We start from the raw sequence: 21,397 nt of genomic DNA on the forward strand, positions 1-21,397 counted from the left end.
ATTATATTCAAATACAGTTATAAAAGTATAAAATAGATATAGTAATACAGGTGAAAATAAAGTTATAATTTTTCCCATCTAAATTTATAGATCCCCTGAAATCTATCCACAGACTGTCTCCAAGGAGTTTGTGGGCCCAGGTTAAGAAGAACCCCACACTCCTTGATGTGAATGAAATATGTGTCCTATATGTGAAAGAGTATGACAGCACATGCCTACCACTTAAAACCCTGGAAACTTTTTAATATTCCATGATTTTAAAATGCTTGAAATAACTTGGGCAAATATACAGCACTTGTCTTTTTACCATCTCTAGAAACTTGTAATAGCAATCAATATCTCAATGTAATTTCAATTTCTAAAGATGAATTCAAAAGCATGAATTTATCTTTAGAGTTACTATAGAGTTTTTCATTTTCATTGAAAAACGAAAACATGATCCTTTATTTCACTGATACTGGCTTTATAATTTTAAACAGCTATGGAACACAACATCCTATAGCATTTCAGTTTATTGCTTATTTGAAGAACATAAAAACATAACAACATAACATTTGTTCAGTCTAACAAATGAAAGTTCTCAGCTTTAAAAGCTTCTAAAACTCTTCCAGCAGTCCAGCCTTGATTCTTCAAAAAGAAAAGCTATAGAAAGACTATCATGACTTTGTCTCTTATTGATGCACGTTTTCTGAGCAAAACAATTCCCTCAGGTAGTGAATAATTCTGCCAGTTTAAATATATCCACCTCTTCAAAACAATATTCAACTTTGGAGAAACTGGAAACTTTTGGCTCCTGACTTTCTCATTTTTAATTACTGCAGGTTAAGCATGTAGATAAATACAAGGCATGTCAAAACAGAAAATTTATAGAATTAGGGATTTAATCGTAAACCCGAATATATTTTGTAAAAGGGCTGTAAAGAAGCACCAACCTGGTTTCAATTGAATAAAGTATATGATGCAAAGTGTATGAGTAAGGGCTATTAATATTTTAAAAATAGTATATTTAATAATAAGGAACTGTCAAAAATGTAATATAAAAATCTTAGGCTGCTTTTGAGAGTCTAAGTATGCAGGATAATTTGGGTACTAAACCTAATGAATCTCATCAAACTTTCTTGTGGCAAGCAAATTCCTTTTACAGTAAATTATTTTAGCAAGTCCCCATGAATCTATATACTATTTAAACTGTTTGTCTATGTATGACCTTTACCTGTGTGAAATGGTCAATTTTTTTTGACTGTACCTCAAATGGGCTAGCTTACAAATGCATGCAAAATCTGGAAGCCATGTCTCCCATGGAATTGAAATTTGGCAAATTGTATAAAATATTTTATGACATAAATATTATCATAAAACATTTTATGACATAAAGTGAATTTGCTGTGGTTAATTGATTAGTTTTGATAATACAAATGTCATTGTAGACAGCTGTATTGAACATGGATGTTTAAAAGGTATTTTTTTAATGATTGTCATTTTGCAATATATTTGCATTTGTTGGACTTTTTAAAAGTTTGTATTGTTTTTATTCTGTGTTGCAAAATAAAAATACATCTTTTCTTATATGTGTTTACCATAATTTTTTATTTTCATTTCTGTTATTTACATTTGTGTATATTTTGTTGCATAGTTTCACAAAACCAAAACATAGCAAAGTTTGTGTACATCCTGTTCCACACAGACTTGCAAAAACAATACAACAATATGGCTGACTTATAGGAAATAAATATTTAGGCCACTAGATGGCAGGGCTCCTTTGATTTCTCTTTTGCTTTATAACAGGTGTCCTTCCAATTCTGCATTCTTGCTTAACTTTCTTCTTCACATTTTAACTCTGGTCTGTGTTTGAAAGGTAATAGTTTCTTCCCCCATAACCGAGCACTAGCTGTTCCTATTATGTATCCTGCAAAAAATTATACCATATGTGCAGTACTTCCTTTTGTTGCAGTAATTTCAGGCTGCGTTTCTGAGCTCCAATGAACATAAAATTCTTCCAAATGAATTCCAGCCATTATTACTGCAAATAGAGAAAAACAAGACTATATCCAGCCTAGTTTTACAAAATCAGCCACTACATTTCCAAAATACATGGTGTTAGGATTCGCTTTTTTTAAAAAAAGAAGAAAAGCAAAAAAAGCTAAACATTCCTTTTATTTCCTTACATTTTTTTTCTAAGCTAAATTATTGTAGGTTATCATTTGTTCTGAAACAAGGTGATTTTTAAAAAAGAAAAAGAAATATAGCATAATATTTGGCACTGTAACATTTAAAATAATTACCATAGTGAACCCATAGAAACATACAGCTTGTCACAATTTCAAAACAGTCAAGATATCCCAGTTACAATCCCATTAAATGCAAGAAGTAATGTCACACAGAATAGGAAAGTTTTGCATGGCCAGTTGAATGTTTTGGCCAGTTGAATGTTTTGAATGTTTTGTAGAAGACCTAACTTTTGTACTGCCAATCTTACTGCTTGATTTGTTTACTAAATTTAAACAGCTCATGTTATGTTAAATGGGTTTTAAATGGGTTTTTAAATTTTTATGTTTAGATGTTTCAATTTTGTTATTTGTGTGTTAATAAATAAATAAACAATTATAACTGAAGCTGAAGTATACCTTTCCACAGCCTCATCTCCCAGATATATTGTGTATCAGTACTTAACATCTACAGCCTTAAATAGTATGAAGGAATAGCCTCAAAATACATTGGAATTGGTATGAGTTGTTATATTCAAGAAACTATATTATAACTTAAAACAAATTCTCTCAAATCGTTCCTAGATAGTTTCAGAAATATATTTAAGGAAATTAAAGTGGGATATGAAATAAAAATTCTGTAATGCTTTTTTTTTACGTCAAAACAAAGTTATCAAAATATAGAATTTTCATACTTGTAATACAAAACCGCATTCTTTTGACTGGTGTGAAAACACTGGCATCTGGAATAATGCCCTTGATAGTGTGCTATTGGTGATGTTGATAATGCAGTGCTTGTGATGCTGTGCAGCAAGCTTATACATGAAATACGCATTGTGGTATACATTAAGGTGATGCACATTTTACTGTACCTGTTCTCCTGGACCCACCCAGCAGGGTGACTCACGATTAAGAAGACCAGAACTCTGAGCATTTAGCATCTGCACTAAGAGGTCTGTAGCTAAGGTGTGGGAAGGTTCCTCAAATCCAATTGTTAGGAGCTGCTGGTAATCCCCTGTGGGCTGGTGACACAATACCCTGTGTGAAGAAAAAAAGGAGAAGTCAGAGGTGTTCTGGATTTGGGACAGAAACAGCATTGCTTGTACTTTTGGATGATCTCTGGCGGGAACGGGATAGGGATAGTGCATCCATCCTTGCTTTACTTGACTTCTTGGCAGCTTTTGATACCATTGACCATGGAATTCTCCTGGGGCGGCTTCGGGGGATGGGAGTGGGAGGCCTTGTGCTGTCCTGGTTCACTTCCTCTGTGGCCACTCTCAGTGTTGATAGGAGGGGAGAGATCCAGCCCTTGCCCACTGCTTTACGGGGTTCCGTAGGGCTCAGTACTCTCTCCGCTCCTGTTCAACATTTCTATGAAGCTGCTGAGTGAGATCGTCCATCACCATGGACTGAGGTATCACCAATATACTGATGATACTCAGTGTATGTCTCGGCCCATGATGAGTTAAGTGTTGCTGTGTCCTCCCACTCACAGTGAGGCTATTAGCATGGAAGCTATTGGGATGGATGGGGAGCAATGGGTTGAAGCTAAACCCCTGCAAGACTGAGTGGCTCTGGGTTTGGGGTTTGTTGGCTTAAGGAGAATTGCCACCTTCAGTCTTGAATGGGGTGGCACTACCCCAAACAGACCCTCTGCGTAATCTAGGGGTTTTCCTGGACTCACGACTCCTGCTCAAAGAGCAGGTAGCAGACGTGGGCAGGAGGGCCTTTGCGCAACTGCGAGTTGTGTACCAGTTACGCCCTTTCCTAGACCAGTGGTCCCTACTCACAGTCACTCATGCCCTAGTCACTTCCCGTGTTGAGGGTTGCAACACGCTCTACAGGGGGCTGCCCTTGAAGAACATCCAGAAGCTTCAGTTGGTGCAAAATGCAGCAGCCCGCATGGTTTTGTGCAGACCCCGGTGTGCACATGTTTTAGCTCTCCTGCAGGGGCTGCATTGTTTGCCGATTTGCTTCCTGGGTACAATATAGGGTGCTGGTTGTCACCTTTAAAGCCCTTCATGCTTGGGATCAAGTTATCTGAGGGAACGTCTCTTGCCAGTTACATCTACCTGACCCATTAGAGCGGGGAGTCAGGGAATGTTGCAAGTCCCATCCCTGAGGGAGATACTCCTGGTGGGACCCAGAAGAAAGACCTTCTTCGTGGTAGCTCCCTCTCTCTGGAATATGATTCCCCCAGAGATTAGAATGACCCCCACTCTAATACCCTTCTGGAAGGCACTGTAAACCTGGTTTTGCCAGTGGGCCTGGGGAACCCAGAGCAGGATGGAACCCATCAAATGGCTCGTGTGATCTGCTGTCATCGGGTTGAGGAGTGAGATTTGGGGGGGAGGTGATTATTTTTCCCCCAGATTTTGTTCTATTGTACTTTATTAATTTATTTGATTCTTTTTATTAGTTTTTATTGTTGTTTTGTTTTAAATATGGTTTTATATTCTGTAAGCCGCCTCGAGTCACCCTGGGCGAATAGGCAGCAATATAAATTCAATAAATAAATAAATTATAGCCTCCATCCTATCCATGTTAATGCTTTGGAAATCATGTCCCCTTGTTTAATAATTAGGCATTCTTAAGGCATCCCTGTAGAATGCTTTAGAACAGGGGTCGCCAACCTTTTGGACCTCAGGGACCACCAAACTCATAATTTTAAATTTAGCAGGCAAGTTTGCTAGGTAAGGAGTGAGTGGGCGGGGAGGGTTCCCACGAGTCATGTGGGCGGCGCAGCCTTGTGTTTCTGCACAGCCTGGATTAATTGCTTTGTGGGGGTGCTCTGGGGGTGAGATTTCTCTGCGGCCCACCAAAATTTTCTCACGGCCCACCAGTTGGCGACCACTGTTAGGAATATGTCACCTAACAGTTATTTGGGTTGTAAATATATAAACCAGGATAGACATTTTAATACTGTATCTTTAAGAAAATGCAAAAACTGTAATTGGATGTGGTTTCTCAAATGGCCATAAGATGGGGCCAGACACCTGGGGTGTTAGGAGTGTATGTTTGAGTCTCTATTCCTTCTGTTGGAGAGTATTGCCATTCCTCCTAATTGACTGTTATTCTTGGATTTGATGTAAGTCTGTTACTGAACTGTTTTTGATACTGGACTTTATTATTGGATTATCCCTGGACTGAAAACTGACTGATTTAACCATGAATGACTTGGACTATGTTTGAACTTTGCATAATTGTTTTATTGGAAGTAAAAACCTACATTTACTGTACAGTGTATCTTTGTGCTGTTTGTGTATTATTCTTCACTACTCTCACTATGTCTCCCTGTACACGCTCATTCTCCTAACGGGGAATTACCTCAACAACCACTGCTTTAGAAGTACATGGCAAGTATACTTGCATAAAATAAATCTGGCACTAAGTTATGTTGCATATTTGTTTTCTCAAAAGTTGGGTGAACACAGGTGAAAATCAATTTACATTGTATTTTCAAGCATACATTTGTTCTGTTCTATTTCTCAGTTTTTTCTAACACAAGATACTTTGGATGAACAGCATGTCTTATTTTTGTATGTATGTTTAAAACACTATGCATGTGTGAATTTCCTGCTTTTTTAATAAATAGAAAAATAATGGAAAAATAAGATAGAAAGCATAGGCGGTTTACACTTCGAAGACTACCATCCTTTTGGAGGCAACAGAATAAAAGTGTTCTTTAGAAGCATCAGATTTCTATTATAAAACTATCTTTTTCTAGAGATAGGTATATAGTCAGTATTTATCTTTTTACATTTTGAGTTTGAATCTTCAGAAGTGCTTCTTTGTATATGTATTTCAGAAAGGGCTTTTGTTGACTGTCAGTCACCAATCACAGTATTGAATTCAGTCATAATATTGAATCAAGCAGATGGCATCATCTACATTTGTTTTTACCACAATAAAAATGAGTGGGAAGTTACAGCACACACTCACACACAGAATCAATTTTGTCCCACGCACTTCAACTACATCCCACATTATATAAAGAGGAAACTGTTTTAGATAAAAATTGCAATAATGCTATGATGTGCAATACTCTAAATTTCCACTGTAGAATTCTTATTCTGAAGAATTATGAATGCATTATTCATTTCCCATTAGAATGTTTTGTTGATGCCAAACACAATGCAAACTATTTCAAGTATCATTTTACTATATATATAAATCACAGATAGATAAATATATGTGTGTGTTCCTTTAACAAAATTTGGAAGCAGTAATATACATAGATAAAGTACTGTTTCTGAACATAATTTTGGTAGGAACATAGCTACCAAGGGCAAGTAGCAATGATGGAGCATTCCAATGATGGAATGATGGCCCATCTATGCTATTTTCAAACGTGGTTCATGAATGCATGAGTGACTAGTACAATTGTACTATGTTGTTTTATCAAGTTTATCCTTTACGAAAAGTATTGGAGATTGGAGATAATGTATTTGAATACAAAATTATGGATCTGTTATCTAGACCTTAATAAGAAATGAACGATTAGAGAAGATACACGAGACAATTAGCAACAACACATTCAAAGGAATAAAATTCACAAGAGAAGAAGAAAATAACAACACATTACCCTTCCTGGCTGTCCTCATCAGCATAGAAAATGATGCCAAATAAGAAACCTACTAAATCTGTCAGGTCTGCCATCTCCAGCTTCTTCACTTTGCTGGCACCCTGCCATAAATTGAAACAGAGGGGGAAGGAATTTGGGGTAGTAAAAAAATGGGCCTGGGAGGGGAAACATACTGACCAGAACCAGAGGTGCCAAACCAAAATAAACCAGCCTCCAAGGTCACCTGGCCTGGGAACTGAATGTGAAAGAGCATTGAGAGGCGCCAAGCCGTTCCCAAAACATCATAACGGCATCTTATTGGACAGTGATGGACTGGTTGGCGGGGCAGGGCTGGGGAAAGTGTAACCTTTGCATGGGTATATTCAGATCTAGCTTTACATTTGTTGCAACCACTTAACTCTTGTGAAAGAACATATCACTTCACCAAATGGAGTTGGGGGTCCTTCTTTCCTAAATATCTATGTTGGGATAGGTCTGACAAAATCTTTTGAAACACTACCAATACTAATTAACTATTCTTCTACCAAAGCATCAACCCAAAGCAATTCCCTCAAGAGAAGTTGTATACGAATATTATTTAGATAAGTACAAATTCACTGCAGTGACCCGGTATGCCAGTAAGAAGCAGCAGATCACCTGGACAATATCTTCTAACTGAAAACTCAGGCAATTTTATCATAAAAGTCCCTGACCAGACAACATGTTGCAGCACAATCTATGAAAAGGATAACACTCCTGAATATCAAAAAAAACAAAAACAAACGCCCATCTTGGAGACAACTAACAGAATACTATAACCACTTCATATCACAATAGCACACAAATCAATTAAAGTCCTTCAAAAATCTTAAGTAAACCAAGAGATCTGGTAGCCTAAGAAGAAAAAACAGGACTCATCTACAGTATACAATGTAAGGACTGTAACAGCCACTGTGTAAGGCATACTGGCAGAAGGTTAGCAGAGCACATCCATGAACACCAACTAGCCATCAGAAGGCATGACAAAAGCTCCTTAATCTCACAACACATGAACAAATTCAACCACCGTTTCAACTGAGAAACTATTTGCATTTTTTTCTTCAATTTAATCAGATTTTTGGAGAAATTCCTGCAGTTTTCTTGATAAGGTTTTCCAGAAATAGTTTGCCATTGCTTCCTTCCTGGGTCTAAAGAAAATGACTGACCCAGATCATCCAGTTGCTCAAAGTGGGACTAGAATTCACAGTATCCCAGTTTCTAGCCTGATGCTTTAACCATTACACCATTACATTAAGTCAGTCCATATAAGTGTTATGTCAATGGCCTATCCCTAGGTCTGCACACCTACCAGGATAGCACATCAGAACTGTGTTCACTGTCAGGATCTATAGGTACCCAGCGTCCTATGGACCAAAGCTTCTGCATTTTCACAGTTGTTTCATCTCCTGTATCACGGAAGCATAGGAAGTAGCTACAACACAAATATTGCATGGAAGCAGTGAAATGGTTGGCTGATCAAACAGTCTCTGGGAAACTCAAGAAATAAACATTAGTTAAGACCAAAGAAAAACTTACATTGATATAACATGGAGTAGCTTTGAAGTGACACCATTCTTTCATCACCAGAAGTATGGAAAGGGAGATGTATTGTTAAATGATCTGTCTAGCCAAGTCATATCCACTCTCACCATATACCTCACTGCTGGATGAGATCATTAGGCAGCTCTGCATCTCCATTCCCAATGATCCAAATGATGCTGTGGCTGCCCTTTTGCAATGCATGCAGGGTGATACTCTGATAAAATGAAGTGCTGTAGGTTCAAGGAGCCTTGGGATCTGGTTGTTTATCATCTGTAGTTCTGGATAGGAATTTTCCCAGGTAGACCTGGTATACAACCTAGGGATTCTCCTACACTCATGACTTCTGCTCAAAGAGCACATGACAGTCATGTCTAGAAGGACACTTGCACAACTTCATATTGTGAATAAGTCATGCCTTTATCTGGATTATGAGACTCCGTGCAAGTCACTCATGCCCTGGCTATCTCTCGGTTGGACTGCTGTAATGCATCTCACATGAGGCTACCCTTAAAGACCATTTGGAAGCTATAGATAGACTGGAATGCAGCAGCACAGATAGCTCTGGGGGCCCTAGAGTGGCACATATAATATCACTGTGACATCAGCTGCAGTTTACATTGGGGTCCAATTCAAGGTATTGGTTTTTACCTTTAAAGCATGGTATCAGAGGAGCTACCTTGCCCTAATGGGACTTGCCTACTCTATTCACTCCAGCAGAAGGAGCCTATCGCAGATCCCACCTGCTAAATAATCTCAGATGGTGGGCTCAAGGAGAACAGCCTTTTCTGCTGTGACCCTCCCCCATCACTGGAGGCAGGAACTGCTCCCACCTTTTAAGCCTTCCAGAAGGGAATCAAAACCTGGTTTTGCCAGTTGGCTTGGGGCCTTGAAGAGGTGCTCACCACTGGAGATAGTTGATGGGGTAAGGTGAAAATCTCATCTCTGTGCTGTCCATCTTCTTGGTTCTAGTTTCTTATACAGCTTTTTAAAACTTTAATTGCTTGTATATTTATCTTTTTACTTTTTGCAAGCCACCCAAAGTGGCTCTATTAGTGAGATGGGTAGCACGTAGATTTAATAAAAAAAAATAAAAAAAAATAAATATCCTCAGTATATCCAGCAACTCACTATTCTGTCCGGAGTGTTTGATTCCGAGCAGCAGACCCCTCCAAGATGTCAAGGTTCCAGCGCATCTTCTTATAAAGATTGTGGGGAACATGAGCAGCTGTGTATGGTGCTGAGATGCAATATCGAAAGATGGAAACTTGCCGAGTCTCATTCATCCAAAATTTCCCACAGAAGAAACATGATACACTGGTGGAGATTTTGAGACAAATACGGAGTGACAGATGTGTTTATGCATGTAAGTAAGAAGAAAGTTGAGACAACAGGGCAGATTCAAAACCAACAGCAATTTCCTCTTGCTTGCACAAAAATAAATAAATCAGTAACTTTTGGAGAAAAATTATGAATGTGAATCTAAATTATCAAAACATAATGGAACCTTAAGCTTCCTTTCAGTATTCCTAAAAATGGATAGGGTCATCCTAGATTTAGACATTTTTAACAAGAATCTTTAAGTAAACTTTAAAAAGCTACTCAATTTTCTGTCTGTTAACAGTACTTCAGAGAGCAAAAATATACCATAAATGTGTGCTTTGTGGCATATGCCAAGTCTTGGTTTTATCTGAAATAATATTTTTTCCAATACTATACATTTGAATGATTAGAAAAGATCACTTCTGAAACATTTTTGTCTAACCTTGTATCATCTTGCACTGGCTAATTTGTTTTAACAGTTTTTATTTATTTTAATTTTTATTTATATGAATGTTTGTTATTCCTGTTTTGACTTGCATGCTGCTCAAGGTCACATAAGTGTAAGGGACATTTATACAAACTGAAATGAACAAATAAATAACTCAATCACACCAAGTACATAGAGCTAACCTTTTCCCAGTGAGTTCTTTGTACCTGAATGGGTCTGTGTCTTCAAGAGAAACAAAGCTGAAGGAAGCGTACATCAGCACCAGTTGCTCAAGCTGGCAAGCCAATTGCTGAGAAATTTCCAGAAGCTGTGGCAAGTGGAAAAACAAATATTTTGAGACTGGAAGCTAAAAATCGAGGCCTTGAACAATGTCAGGCAAATCCTTGAGGCCAGGCTAATCCCCAATATTTATTCTGCTAACTCAGTTCTGTTCTTCCATTAGCTAAAACTTGGTTTGAGGCTTCATGGGGTGGGGGTGGGAATGTTACAGCCAAATTCCTCATATCTGAAATCGAAGAGATACACAGAGGCTGGGGTATTTCCTACTGCCTCCTTCCGTCTCAGCAAGAGGAAAAAGCACAGCTTTCAACTACAAAAAAAGATGAAAAAGTGAGGAAGAAATGTGTCTCCTCCCTTTTCTGTTCTGCCACAGACCTTCCATTGCTTACCCTGAATTAGACAGCAAGATCTGAGTATTGTGACACTGGACAGCTTTCAGTATTTCCAACCAAAAAGACATTGTGCAGTTGTTCTGTCTTATCTTCCCAATCATTAATTTTATAGTGAAAAAAATAGTGCTAGGAGAAAGGAAGTGGGTTACAAATGGAGGATGTCATGATCCAAATACGCATTCTTTGAATAAAAGCCTATTTTAGCATTGTCCTACATTGGAGCACTGTGAGGGTTTCCACAGACAAGCAACACGTATTGCTGAAACATTGCTAATAGAGGAGCAAATGTCACTGGGTTAGTACAGGGAGGTCTATTCTTGTCATCCTATAAGCACGTTGCTAAGTTCTGTGCCCAGCTGTAGGTAGAGAAACCTGGAGCATTTCCTGTCAAAAAAAAATGATAGGAACTGCATGTGCCATGGTTCAGGGTTTGTAAATTCAAACTTATCTTCTTTCAGAAAGGAGGATAATCCTTTATAACGGTTTGCTTCCTCCCTAAACACACACACACAGGATCTGTCTACTTCTCATCTTTTGCTACTCAAGAACCTCAAAGTTGTCCTCTGAAAGGGAAGAAGCAGGGAAGTGTGAGCGAATGAACTGTGAACCATTCTTTGGCAATCTTGATAGGCATTGTCAAGCAGTTCTTCGAATGAGGAAGCACCCTTTGCAAGTGTCCCCATATTATAGACTCCTTGCAGTGCAGAAGTGATACAAGGAAGGCTTGCTGGGGTATGGAGGAAAAACAACAATAGGAGGGATCTAGAAAAGATCGCCTTTAAGGACAACTGAAGCATTGCAAAACCCTGAGTTATTAGAACGATGTGAGAAACGTCACAGGTTTCGAGGAAACTGTAGACTTTCTGCAGCAAGAAAATGATGAAGGAGGACACCTAAATATTAAGCTGCATGCTGAATAATAACTAAAGGAAACGATCAGTGTATTTTGTGGGCATGGTCATCTGTGGTAATCTGAGCATATCTGCCTTTTATGGATCTGGGAATCTAACATGCCCACATTGAGAGGCATGTGTAACCTTCTCCACCTAACTTAGAGCATTTTCAAACAGAGCGTTTGCGCTGATTCAGAACCATCTCCCGATTTGTACCATTGAACAGTATTGTCTGGTTTTGAGAGAGAAGTCCCACCCCTGCTCCTGAATAGTTAGTGGGAATTTGAGATTTATCCTTTCCTGTATTCCCCATATCAATTTGCTACTATTTCACCTTTGGAGACTTTGGTTAAATGTAAAAAAGAATCATTTGTGGTGGGGTGTATGTGGATATTTACAAATCACCTTCCTTAATACTGCTTTCCCTCATAGTAATATGGATTTGGGGAGGAATAGTAGCAAATTATTTCCTTTTTCAGCTGCAGTGGGTAGGACGGGATTCTTGTTAGTCCAAGGCCCATAGCGAAGTAAGGGATGGAACGTTTATTGAACAATGCTCTTTGTACTCCCCTACTGATTGGCTGAAAAGAACACCAAATGCTCATGGTAATCTCTGCACATTTTCAGCACTTGGGAGATTGGGAGATGTGAACACGATTGTAGGTATCCGTCAAATAACTTTCAAAATATTGAAAACTGGGGAAGTGACCCATTAGGTTTACCAACTATCCTGTTACATCGATCAGCTCAGTTTAGTGTCACTTTTGTTTGTTTTAGCCAATTTATCTTGAAATGTTCCCTTCTAATATATTTATATAGTTTCCTTAAGATAAGAGTTTGGGTCTGTTTTACTTTTAAGAGGTATTTTTTTGTGAAAGACAAATGTAGAACTATGATAAAAATGATAAATACTTTGATGGATAGAGTTGAAATTACATTGTAATTTTGGTACTGCAGACAAGAAGCATCTGATTATAGACACAGTATAACTGAAACGTCCGGAATGAATCTCAATTACCCTCCGCAAACTAAAGAAATCAGAATTTTGAAGAGTTTTTCTATTTTGGAACCTATTTCTCCTCCCCTCCGTCATTCTCAAGTTAATTCCATAAAGAGGCAGAGTAGTTCTCTCCGATTTCCCCACACCCCCAAACTGGATGGAATAGGAACAAGGACTTCAGTGGGAACACTCACTCTTTTCCGGACTTGCTCCTGTGGAGGTCTTAAATAAGGTGTGCAGCTGCGTGCTGTCGATTCCAAATAGTGGAAATATGGCTGGCACATCTGCAAAAAGGTGGGCATGGCTTTGGCAAACTGTTCCTTCTGCATTCTGTCTCTGCTGAAAATAGGAGAGCACTACGTCAAGGAGAGCACCCTGTCTTTACTCCCTGCTCAGCACTGCTAGTGCTGCTAGTGCTACTACACACACATACACACACTACACATGGGACATATATATGCTGCCCTTAGGGAATACTGTAGCAACAACTCCAGGCTGGGTTCAAAATGTGGAAGATTCCTCTTTTTAACTGAGGTATAGCAAAGAGCTTGGTAGAAGAATCTATGGATATTGCTGCCTTTGGGCACCAGGATGCCTACTGGAATCAGCAAGGAATCAATTATGCAGGGCCTTGCAGACTATCCTAATGGGAAAAACAATACAGAAATTATCTTTCATATCTGAATTCCTGCCTTATCTTGTTCAATGCCTTCCCGGCCTGTTTGATATTACTCTTTGAAACAAACTATATTAAAGATGTTTAGAAGAACAGAATTTAGCATGTTCAATTCATGATTTATCCTATTCTGAGGAAGGGGTCTAAAAATAAGAGAAAACTCTGGGACAAAGTAAAAAGTAATGGATAACTTTGCATTATTAAGGGTTCCCTTCTGTATTACAATCAGAAACCAAAAATTCAAATCATGACAGATGCCCAAACAAAAAGTAGGATTAGATCTGAGTTTCAACTAGATTAACCTACAGCAAGCATAGGTTAGATACAGATGTTTGTTTCTTAATTAATTTTGAAGACCCAGGCCCTTTCCCTCTGTTGAGCTAAAGTACTTTTTAATGTCCTTGATTTGGTAATAAACTACACATGTTGGGGGGATGGAAGTATCAAAACAGTTATGTTAGCAGTCACAATAGTATCACTAAAGTCAGCTAGCCCTTTATAAAATATATGAGACAGATACATAAGAAAGAGATAGGACCTAGATTACATGGCTGATTTTTTTTTTTACCTACATGGATGCTCCTGTATATCAGCAAGAAATTTGCTATCTCCATTGCCAATCTGTATCTTGCCTTTGCTGTTTGTGACCTGATCTCCTCCAAGTTAATGGGTGACAGAAGTTTAAGTATCTTGAGGCTACCCTTGGATAGTGTTGGAGTAAGTGCAAAAATGTTCTAGTACAGCGAAGGATGACTTATCCTTATCTTAGTCATAAACTGGGGATTAAGTGAAAGAAACATCACGGAGAAAGAAATGCGTACTGAACAAGCTCACAAGAAGGCCAAGATCTTCTGATCGGTCATATTTCTTGAAGTTAGCAAGCCATGTTCAAACCATCTCAGCAACTGGTATTTCAAGGAAAGCCCTACATAGAGAAAAAGCATTCAGGACTCATTGTATTTCTCCTTCCTGTCTGCGAGAAGAGGAGCTGCTGGGCAGATTGAAAGCACTTGTGCTCCTTCCTTCCTTCTGGATGTCTTTCCCACCATGAGGACAGCACAATTTGCCAATACAGCAGCAGTTCTGCTGAAAAGAACAACCAAAATATTGCAGTGGAATAGAGAAATATGAACTATATCAGTAATATATATATATATATATATATATATATATATATATATATATATATATATATATATATATATATATATCTGTGTAGCAATATAGAGATATAGAAATAGAAGACAGATATTGTACAAAAGTGCAAAGTAATAGAAATGTAGCTGTAGAACTAAGAACACTGGAATAGAAAAAATAGACATGGCAATAGTAATACAGAAGTAGTTAGAGTGAAATGTAAGACATTGGCCAAGAAATAAGACCTATAGTAAATAAGACAAAGATGTAGAGGGAAACCAAGCAAAAATCCAACTAGTAATCATTCAAAAGCACCTGTACCACTGCCCTGGATATCAAAATTTGGGGTAGATTGGCTCATTTCTATTTGTCTTTTGCTTTTGCATCTGTCAGATTTTCTATTAGGTTGCTTGTTATTGATTGTGAGAGGCCCACAGAAACCTTAGCATTCCACAGCCAGATTTCATTTTGTGATATTTATTTGATTCTTTATCTGAATTCCAAGATCAACCACCTGAAGCTTGAGACAAAATGCACACTTTTACAATAGAAAGATTCGAGCCCAGAAGTCTGAATTGAAATCCTTCCCATCTCAAAACAGTTCTATTAATCTGTTATTTTTGATGGAGGAATAAAAAGCCATTTTATTTTTGTTGTTTTAACATTTGGGTATCATAAATTTTTGATTATATATTTAATTTTATCCTTATACGTATCTTCAAAACTCACTGAAGTGGAGCTCAGTTCCTAATGGCCATGTTCATCTAGTTTGCTTAGGTTATAAGGTGAAAGTACATTTGCATTCATGTTGATTTTAACTTTTCAGTTGCTAGAATTCTACAGCTGTGAGATTTCCTGGTGGATTCTATCTAGGTATTATATAACCCCATTAAGATTTTTGAAATCAGCCAAGGTTGTATGGAGCTGACATGTGCTGAGCACTGCTGCTTTAGATACAGTATTATATTATCTTTGGCCACGTTAAAATAATTAAAGTCAAGTTTCAGCATCATGCTGTCAAAAGGTTGCTAATATTTCCATATCTTAACCCACCTGTACAGAAGGTAAGTCTGGAAGTCTTCTGCTTTCTTCAGCAAATATTTCAATTTTTCAGTTATTGGAGCAAGCAACTTTTCTAAAGTGATGTTCATTTCTGGTGGAGTATTAGGCTGTGGTTGAGCATTGCTCAGCCAGTGAGATTCTGCAATTGGAGGAGATATAAGACATAGTCCTGGACTATGAGGACTGAGACTCGGGGTGCCTTCAGGGCTAGATATTGGAATATCCAGAGAGCCATCTGAGAGACAACTGTACCCTTGCTTACTGGCCATCTTCAATGACCTGCTTCAGGCAATCTGCCAAGAAAAAGATAGGGAACTAAACATCTAGATAGCTTAAGTATCTCCAGAGCGCTACCAAATAAAAATGGAAATCTCAAAATAACAGCTTTACCTTCCCATACGCCTTTTGTTACTGAAGTATATTGATTAGTATTATGAACATGAGTTTGATGTTCACTGAATGACCATTGACACCTGTAATTTCAATGTAGCCTGTCACACAATGTGTGAATAAAATTGGGAGAGTATTGACATAGCAAATTCCTTAAAGAATAGGTGGGTACAAATGTTTTAATGTAGTTGATGCAAATTATTATTATGCAAATTTTTCAAAATATATGTGTAGACCGGATGAGCGATGCATTGGCCTAGAGGTGAAGACTCTCACCTTCTACTTGGAAGATTGAGAGTTCAATCCTAAATAGTTCAGTCCTAGGTAGTGACAGATATTTCCCTATCAGGGCACAAAGAGAATATATCTGCTGTGAATTCCGCATAGGTCTCAGGAAGGTCAATCAGCCAATAAACGCTCAGCTCCATTCATTTGTCCTGACTCCACCCCAAATCAAAGGATTACATGGTTATAAAAAGAAAAAAATGTGTACACCAGCCAACTGAAAAAGAAAAAAAAGCATTGGAAGAATATCTGAAGGATGTGAAGAAGATGCATTACGGACTTCCGGTTTGAAGGGCTTCGGTGACAGACAGGAATCCGCGATCGTGCATGGTTTCTGCCTGGGCTCACTGCTGGAGCGCCCTGAGCCGGCTAGTTTCGGGACTAAGCCACCCCGTAGAGGTGGTGAAGAGGGGGAGACCACCAGCAGGGTTGAGGAGAGCCACATCTCTCCTCCTCAGCTGGCCATTTACTCCCTTTCCCGTTGGCGGTTGCAGCGGTGGTCAGAAATGCAACCCGGAAGAAGAACGTCAGGAGGAGTAAAAAGTGAAAGTTGGCTGCCCAAATTGAAAAAGAACAACAAGTCCCTGGAGTTTAAGTTCAAGTGAAGAAGAGCCGAAGTGAAAAGGAAAAGGAAAGGTTTGGCTTTTTTCCCCTTCTCTCTCCTTCCTTATATTGACAACTAAGAATAAGAAATTGGAAAAATCCGCTTTGACATCAATAGGCAATTAAGCTGAAAATATAACTAAATGCCAAAGGGACAATAAAGATTCCTGGATATTAAAAACTTTTTCTTCTATAAGCAGGAATGGAGAGAAAAAGAATAAGGGCAGGATCTGGAAGAGGAAGGACTTTAAAAAAATCTAAAGTAAAATTTCAATAAGACTTCTAAAAGATACATTTTAACTGAAACTTTGCAACTAAATAGTAACCCCAGGAAGAGAAAGTGGGGAAAAAAAGAAAGAGCAAAAAGAAACAGTTTGTGTGTATTTGGATTACTTGGTGATTTTTGGATTTTTGGTTATTATATTTGAATGACTAAAATCAATCGGGTGGTTGTTTAAAAATTTCTACAATGGCACCACTTCTGGATGAATTGAAAATGGAACTTAAAAAGTACAAAGAAGATGCACAAGAAGGGAAGGGTTCTTTTGGCTTTGTTTTTCAATTCTTAGAAATGGAGATTTGGAACTATGAGAAACAACAAGAAAAGACTGCAAAACAAGAAGACTGGGACAAAGAAGAAGCCATCTTTAATGAACAAGCAATTTTATGTGGGGAAGAAAAAGGAAAGGGGGGAAAGAGGATGGAGAATTTAAGACTTAAAAAAACAATCAAAGAAAAGAAAAATAATTCGAAAAATAAGTATAATACTGGAAAGCAACAGAAAAGGGGAATACAGAAGAGGGAAGTAGAGGTAGGGAGACAAAGGGGTAAAAAGGGGAGAGAGAAGAAGAGAGGGAAGAAGGAAAGGAAAGGAAGTTACAAATGTCTGGAGCAAGATATAAAGAAACAGGACCTATTTAGAGATAATGGGTGAAAATCTAACTGGAAAAGGGATTCTGTAAAGGTACATAAGATTGTATTGTTATATTTGTAATAGAAATAACTTTAGAAAATTGGAAACAACATATGATTAGAATGAGAGATAAAATAGTGTAATTTAGTGAAATGTTTGTGAATAAAGTAAATGAAATAAAATAAATGAGAAAATTGAATTAGGAAGGAACGGGAACATTTTAATTAGTTAATGTTTTATAAAATATAAGTGAAGGGGTGGGGAATTAACTATGGAAAGTTTATAATTGTTCCCATAGAAGTATGATATTTAATTGAAAAGTAATGTGAAAAATGTTAAGACTTTAATGAATATTAATATTAATGATAGAATTGAATTGGAATGGAAAGTTGTTTTAATTATATACATTTATAATTTTTTCTTTCTTTCTTTCTTTTTTTTAAGAATACTGTGTGTATTTTAAGAATGTACCAAGCAGAATCCGAATGGAAGTTATGTATTATATTGAGTGTTATAACTTTAGGGGAAAGATATAAAGGCATCATACTCGAATCAGTAACTACAGGAGAAATTTTGTTTAATGAGAAAAGATAATAGACAATTGAAACAGGACAGACAAAAAATATAAATATAATGATTTGAATTGAGATGAAATAAATAAAATAAAATTGAGGAAATTAAAAGAGGGGAGAAGCCATGTAGAAAATGTAAAATAGTAATAGATATCCTATAGAATAGAATATAAAAATGAGCATGAACCTGAATTTGCGTCTGTACGGAGAAATGTAACCCGGGATTATGCTGCTTTCAAAAACAATGTTTTAATTCTATTTCTTTTCTTTTTGTGAAAACTCAAATAAAATTTACAAAAAAAAAGAAGATGCATTACAGCTATTATATCATGAAGACTTGCTGGGTACTGGAGAAATTAAACTGGCCTACAAGACCAACCAAATGAAATTAGAAAAAAAACATGCCAAGGCAAAATATTAAATGATGAGTACATTAAAAAATAGGCAAAGTAGATAGATCTGGCAATGGCCAAGAGTATAAAAATGAAAAAAGTGACAGAAGAGCTAATTTTGGCAGCAGTGGGCCAAGCCTTAATAACAAATGAATACAAAACTAGAATTGAGATATAGCAACAGACAGCAAATGCCACTTCTGCAAAGAAACAGTGGACCACCTAGTTCGCTGCTGCAAGAAGATTGCACAGACTGACTATAAAAACAGCATGACAAAGTAGCAATAATGGCTCATTAGAATAACTACAAGAAATACCATTTGCCTGTAAGCAAGAACTGGTGAGGTCAAAGTAAGGAAGAAGCTAAAATGTTCTCTGACTTCAGAATTCAAATAGACAAGCATCTGCCATATAACACCCCAGACTTAACTTTTGGTAAGAAAGAAAAAAGTCTGGACTGTGGATATTGCAGTATTTGGAGAAGACAGAATAAAAGAGAAAGAAGTAGAGACAATCATAAAATGCCAAGACCTGAAAACATATGTAGAATAACTGGCAAAAGAAACAAGATAAGAGAATACCAATAGTAACAGGTGCCTTAGGTACAATCTCAAAACATCTGCCACTTGAATACCATCAACACTGACAAAATCACCATCAATCAATTGCAAAAGGCAGCTTTACTTGGAACAATTTACATCCCGATGATAACCTTTAATACCATCAAACGAAAATCTCAATCTGTTCTAGGATTAGTTCTTGGGAAGTACTCAATAAGTGGGTAAAAATGCCAAAACACCTAATGCCAAAATTCAACATAAAGCATGTTTAAACATTTGTTTAAACAACACTGTAACCAAACAACAATAACAACTCAAACTAATTACAATCAGATTTAACTCTAGACAGGATTGGCAAAGTGGATTGTAATACACATGAAATTAAGCTGTAATACATATGTGGTTTTGGGCTACTGTAGAGCATACAACAGGTGAGGCACTCCAGTATTTTGCAAATCACACACCCACAATTAGGACAATATGAAGATAAGACAACAAGCTTTGGTGGAAGTGTGGATGGCAAATTCAAGTAGAAGTAACATTTGACTCACAACTGATTATTTAGTGACCTTTTGAAGTTGCAACAGAACTGAAAAAAAGTGACTTATAACCATTTTCACACAATCATTGCAGCTTCCCCATGGTCATGTGATCAAAGTTCAAATTATTGGCAACTGTTTCATATGACAGTTGCAGTGCCCTGGGATCATGTGATCACCTTCTGACAAGCAAAGTCAATAGGGAAGCCAGATTCACTTAACAATCGTGTTATTAACTTAACAACTGCAGGGATTCACTAAACATCTGTGGCAAGAAAGATCATAAACAGGGCCAAAGCTCACTTAACAAATGTCTCACTTAGCAACATAAACTTTGGGTTCAGCTGTTGTCATAAGTAAAGGACTACCTGTAATACTGTTGCTTATTATGTGACAGAATTAAAGTTCCTCATAAGCCTTGAGATAAAAGTAAAGTTTGATTTGGCAAAGATATGTATAATAGTGTTTTATTTTCAAAGTGACAAACACTAATTTATTTAAACTTTGCTCTCTCAGGAAATTATAATTCAATATCTTCAAGATAGTACATACAGACAGGAATACATGAAGGAGGAAAAAAAGTAGTCCTGGGCAACAGGTTCAGCAAGATTTGTACCATTTGGAAAGCAAACTTTGAAAAATAACAAAATTTACTATGTTACATCAGTAACCAATTTTCTTCCTTGTATTGCTTTGCTTGCTCATATTTGAAAACAGTAAGATATCGCCCCAATAGGAACCATAGATAACCAAGATAAAATTTTCAACATAATTCAGAGGATCCAAACTGTGGAACAAGGCAGCTGTCACTGTGAAGAGATCTTTGGGGAAAAACAGAGACCCACGTAGGTTTGGCAGAAGAGCAATCCATGGACTGTTACAGTTGGAACACTGATGCTCACTCTTGGCAGGGTTGGACTTTTCTAGAAGTCAGTGACTGTTAAGGTTTAAAGAGAGAATCCTAACGGTTCCTTCCCAGCCAATAGATTTTGCCTTGACCACGTGTTCTGTCCAGTAGGAAAGGTTTTTACCTCCTCTGTTCCAAATAATTAGGGGCTAATACCTGAATAGATATTCAGATAGCCCTAGAAAATTTGCTATGCCTGATTTGTGTGGTGTGTATCACATCAGGACTAGATTCAGCAGTCCACATGCATTTAAAAGACACGGGCCATTCCTTTGAAGACAACAAAGTCCATATTTTGGACAAAGAGGACTACTGGTTTGAAAGAGGGGTTAAAGAGACTATCTATGCCAAGATTGAGTAGCCCTCTTTCAATAGAGGGGGAGGGATACAACATCACCCATCTTCAATCTACAACACAGTCCTTTCAACAGTTCCAAAAAGCTGCACACCAATTTGCACCACTCAGGTAACCCTGATGACAGATAAACCTCCAAGTGACTTAACGACCCACTAAAAGAAGTATAAGTCCTTCCATTCCCCCACCCCCCAGTCAGAGTTGAAGAAGCTTCTTGGGTGAGAAGCTAAATCAAAGAAAAAAAAAGAAAGTCCAGTTACCACTTGAAAACAAGCAGCTTTGGGACAACCATGACCTGTATGACTGAGAATTTCCATAGACATTT

At 37.5% G+C, this 21,397-nt stretch overlaps 1 protein-coding gene across 1 annotated transcript; it reads right to left on the reverse strand.

Moving 5' to 3' along the window:
- Nucleotides 1-1,575: 1,575 nt before the first annotated feature.
- C2H19orf67 (chromosome 2 C19orf67 homolog) lies at nucleotides 1,576-15,954 on the reverse strand. Its single transcript, XM_026696086.2, has 7 exons — nucleotides 15,947-15,954; nucleotides 15,548-15,835; nucleotides 12,876-13,020; nucleotides 10,324-10,424; nucleotides 9,478-9,663; nucleotides 8,117-8,239; nucleotides 1,576-3,242 (listed from the first exon to the last, which is right to left on the reverse strand). Exons 1-7 carry the CDS (start codon nucleotides 15,952-15,954, stop codon nucleotides 3,068-3,070), a joined length of 1,026 nt encoding a protein of 341 aa, XP_026551871.2. The 3' UTR covers nucleotides 1,576-3,067.
- Nucleotides 15,955-21,397: the final 5,443 nt, after the last annotated feature.

Source organism: Pseudonaja textilis, chromosome 2, assembly GCF_049901715.1.
Source record: "Pseudonaja textilis isolate UNSWEBS1 chromosome 2, rPseTex1.2, whole genome shotgun sequence".
In the NCBI taxonomy this organism is placed as follows: domain Eukaryota; kingdom Metazoa; phylum Chordata; class Lepidosauria; order Squamata; family Elapidae; genus Pseudonaja; species Pseudonaja textilis.

Bases quoted from the DNA above. Each gene is read 5' to 3' on its own strand.
- C2H19orf67 (XM_026696086.2), bottom strand. The intron at 10,425-12,875 runs GTGAGTGTTCCC...CACTTGCCACAG, and splicing joins AGGAGCAAGTCCGGAAAAGA to CTTCTGGAAATTTCTCAGCA. The intron at 3,243-8,116 runs GTAGGTGTGCAG...TTCTTCACACAG, and splicing joins AGTTCTGATGTGCTATCCTG to GGTATTGTGTCACCAGCCCA.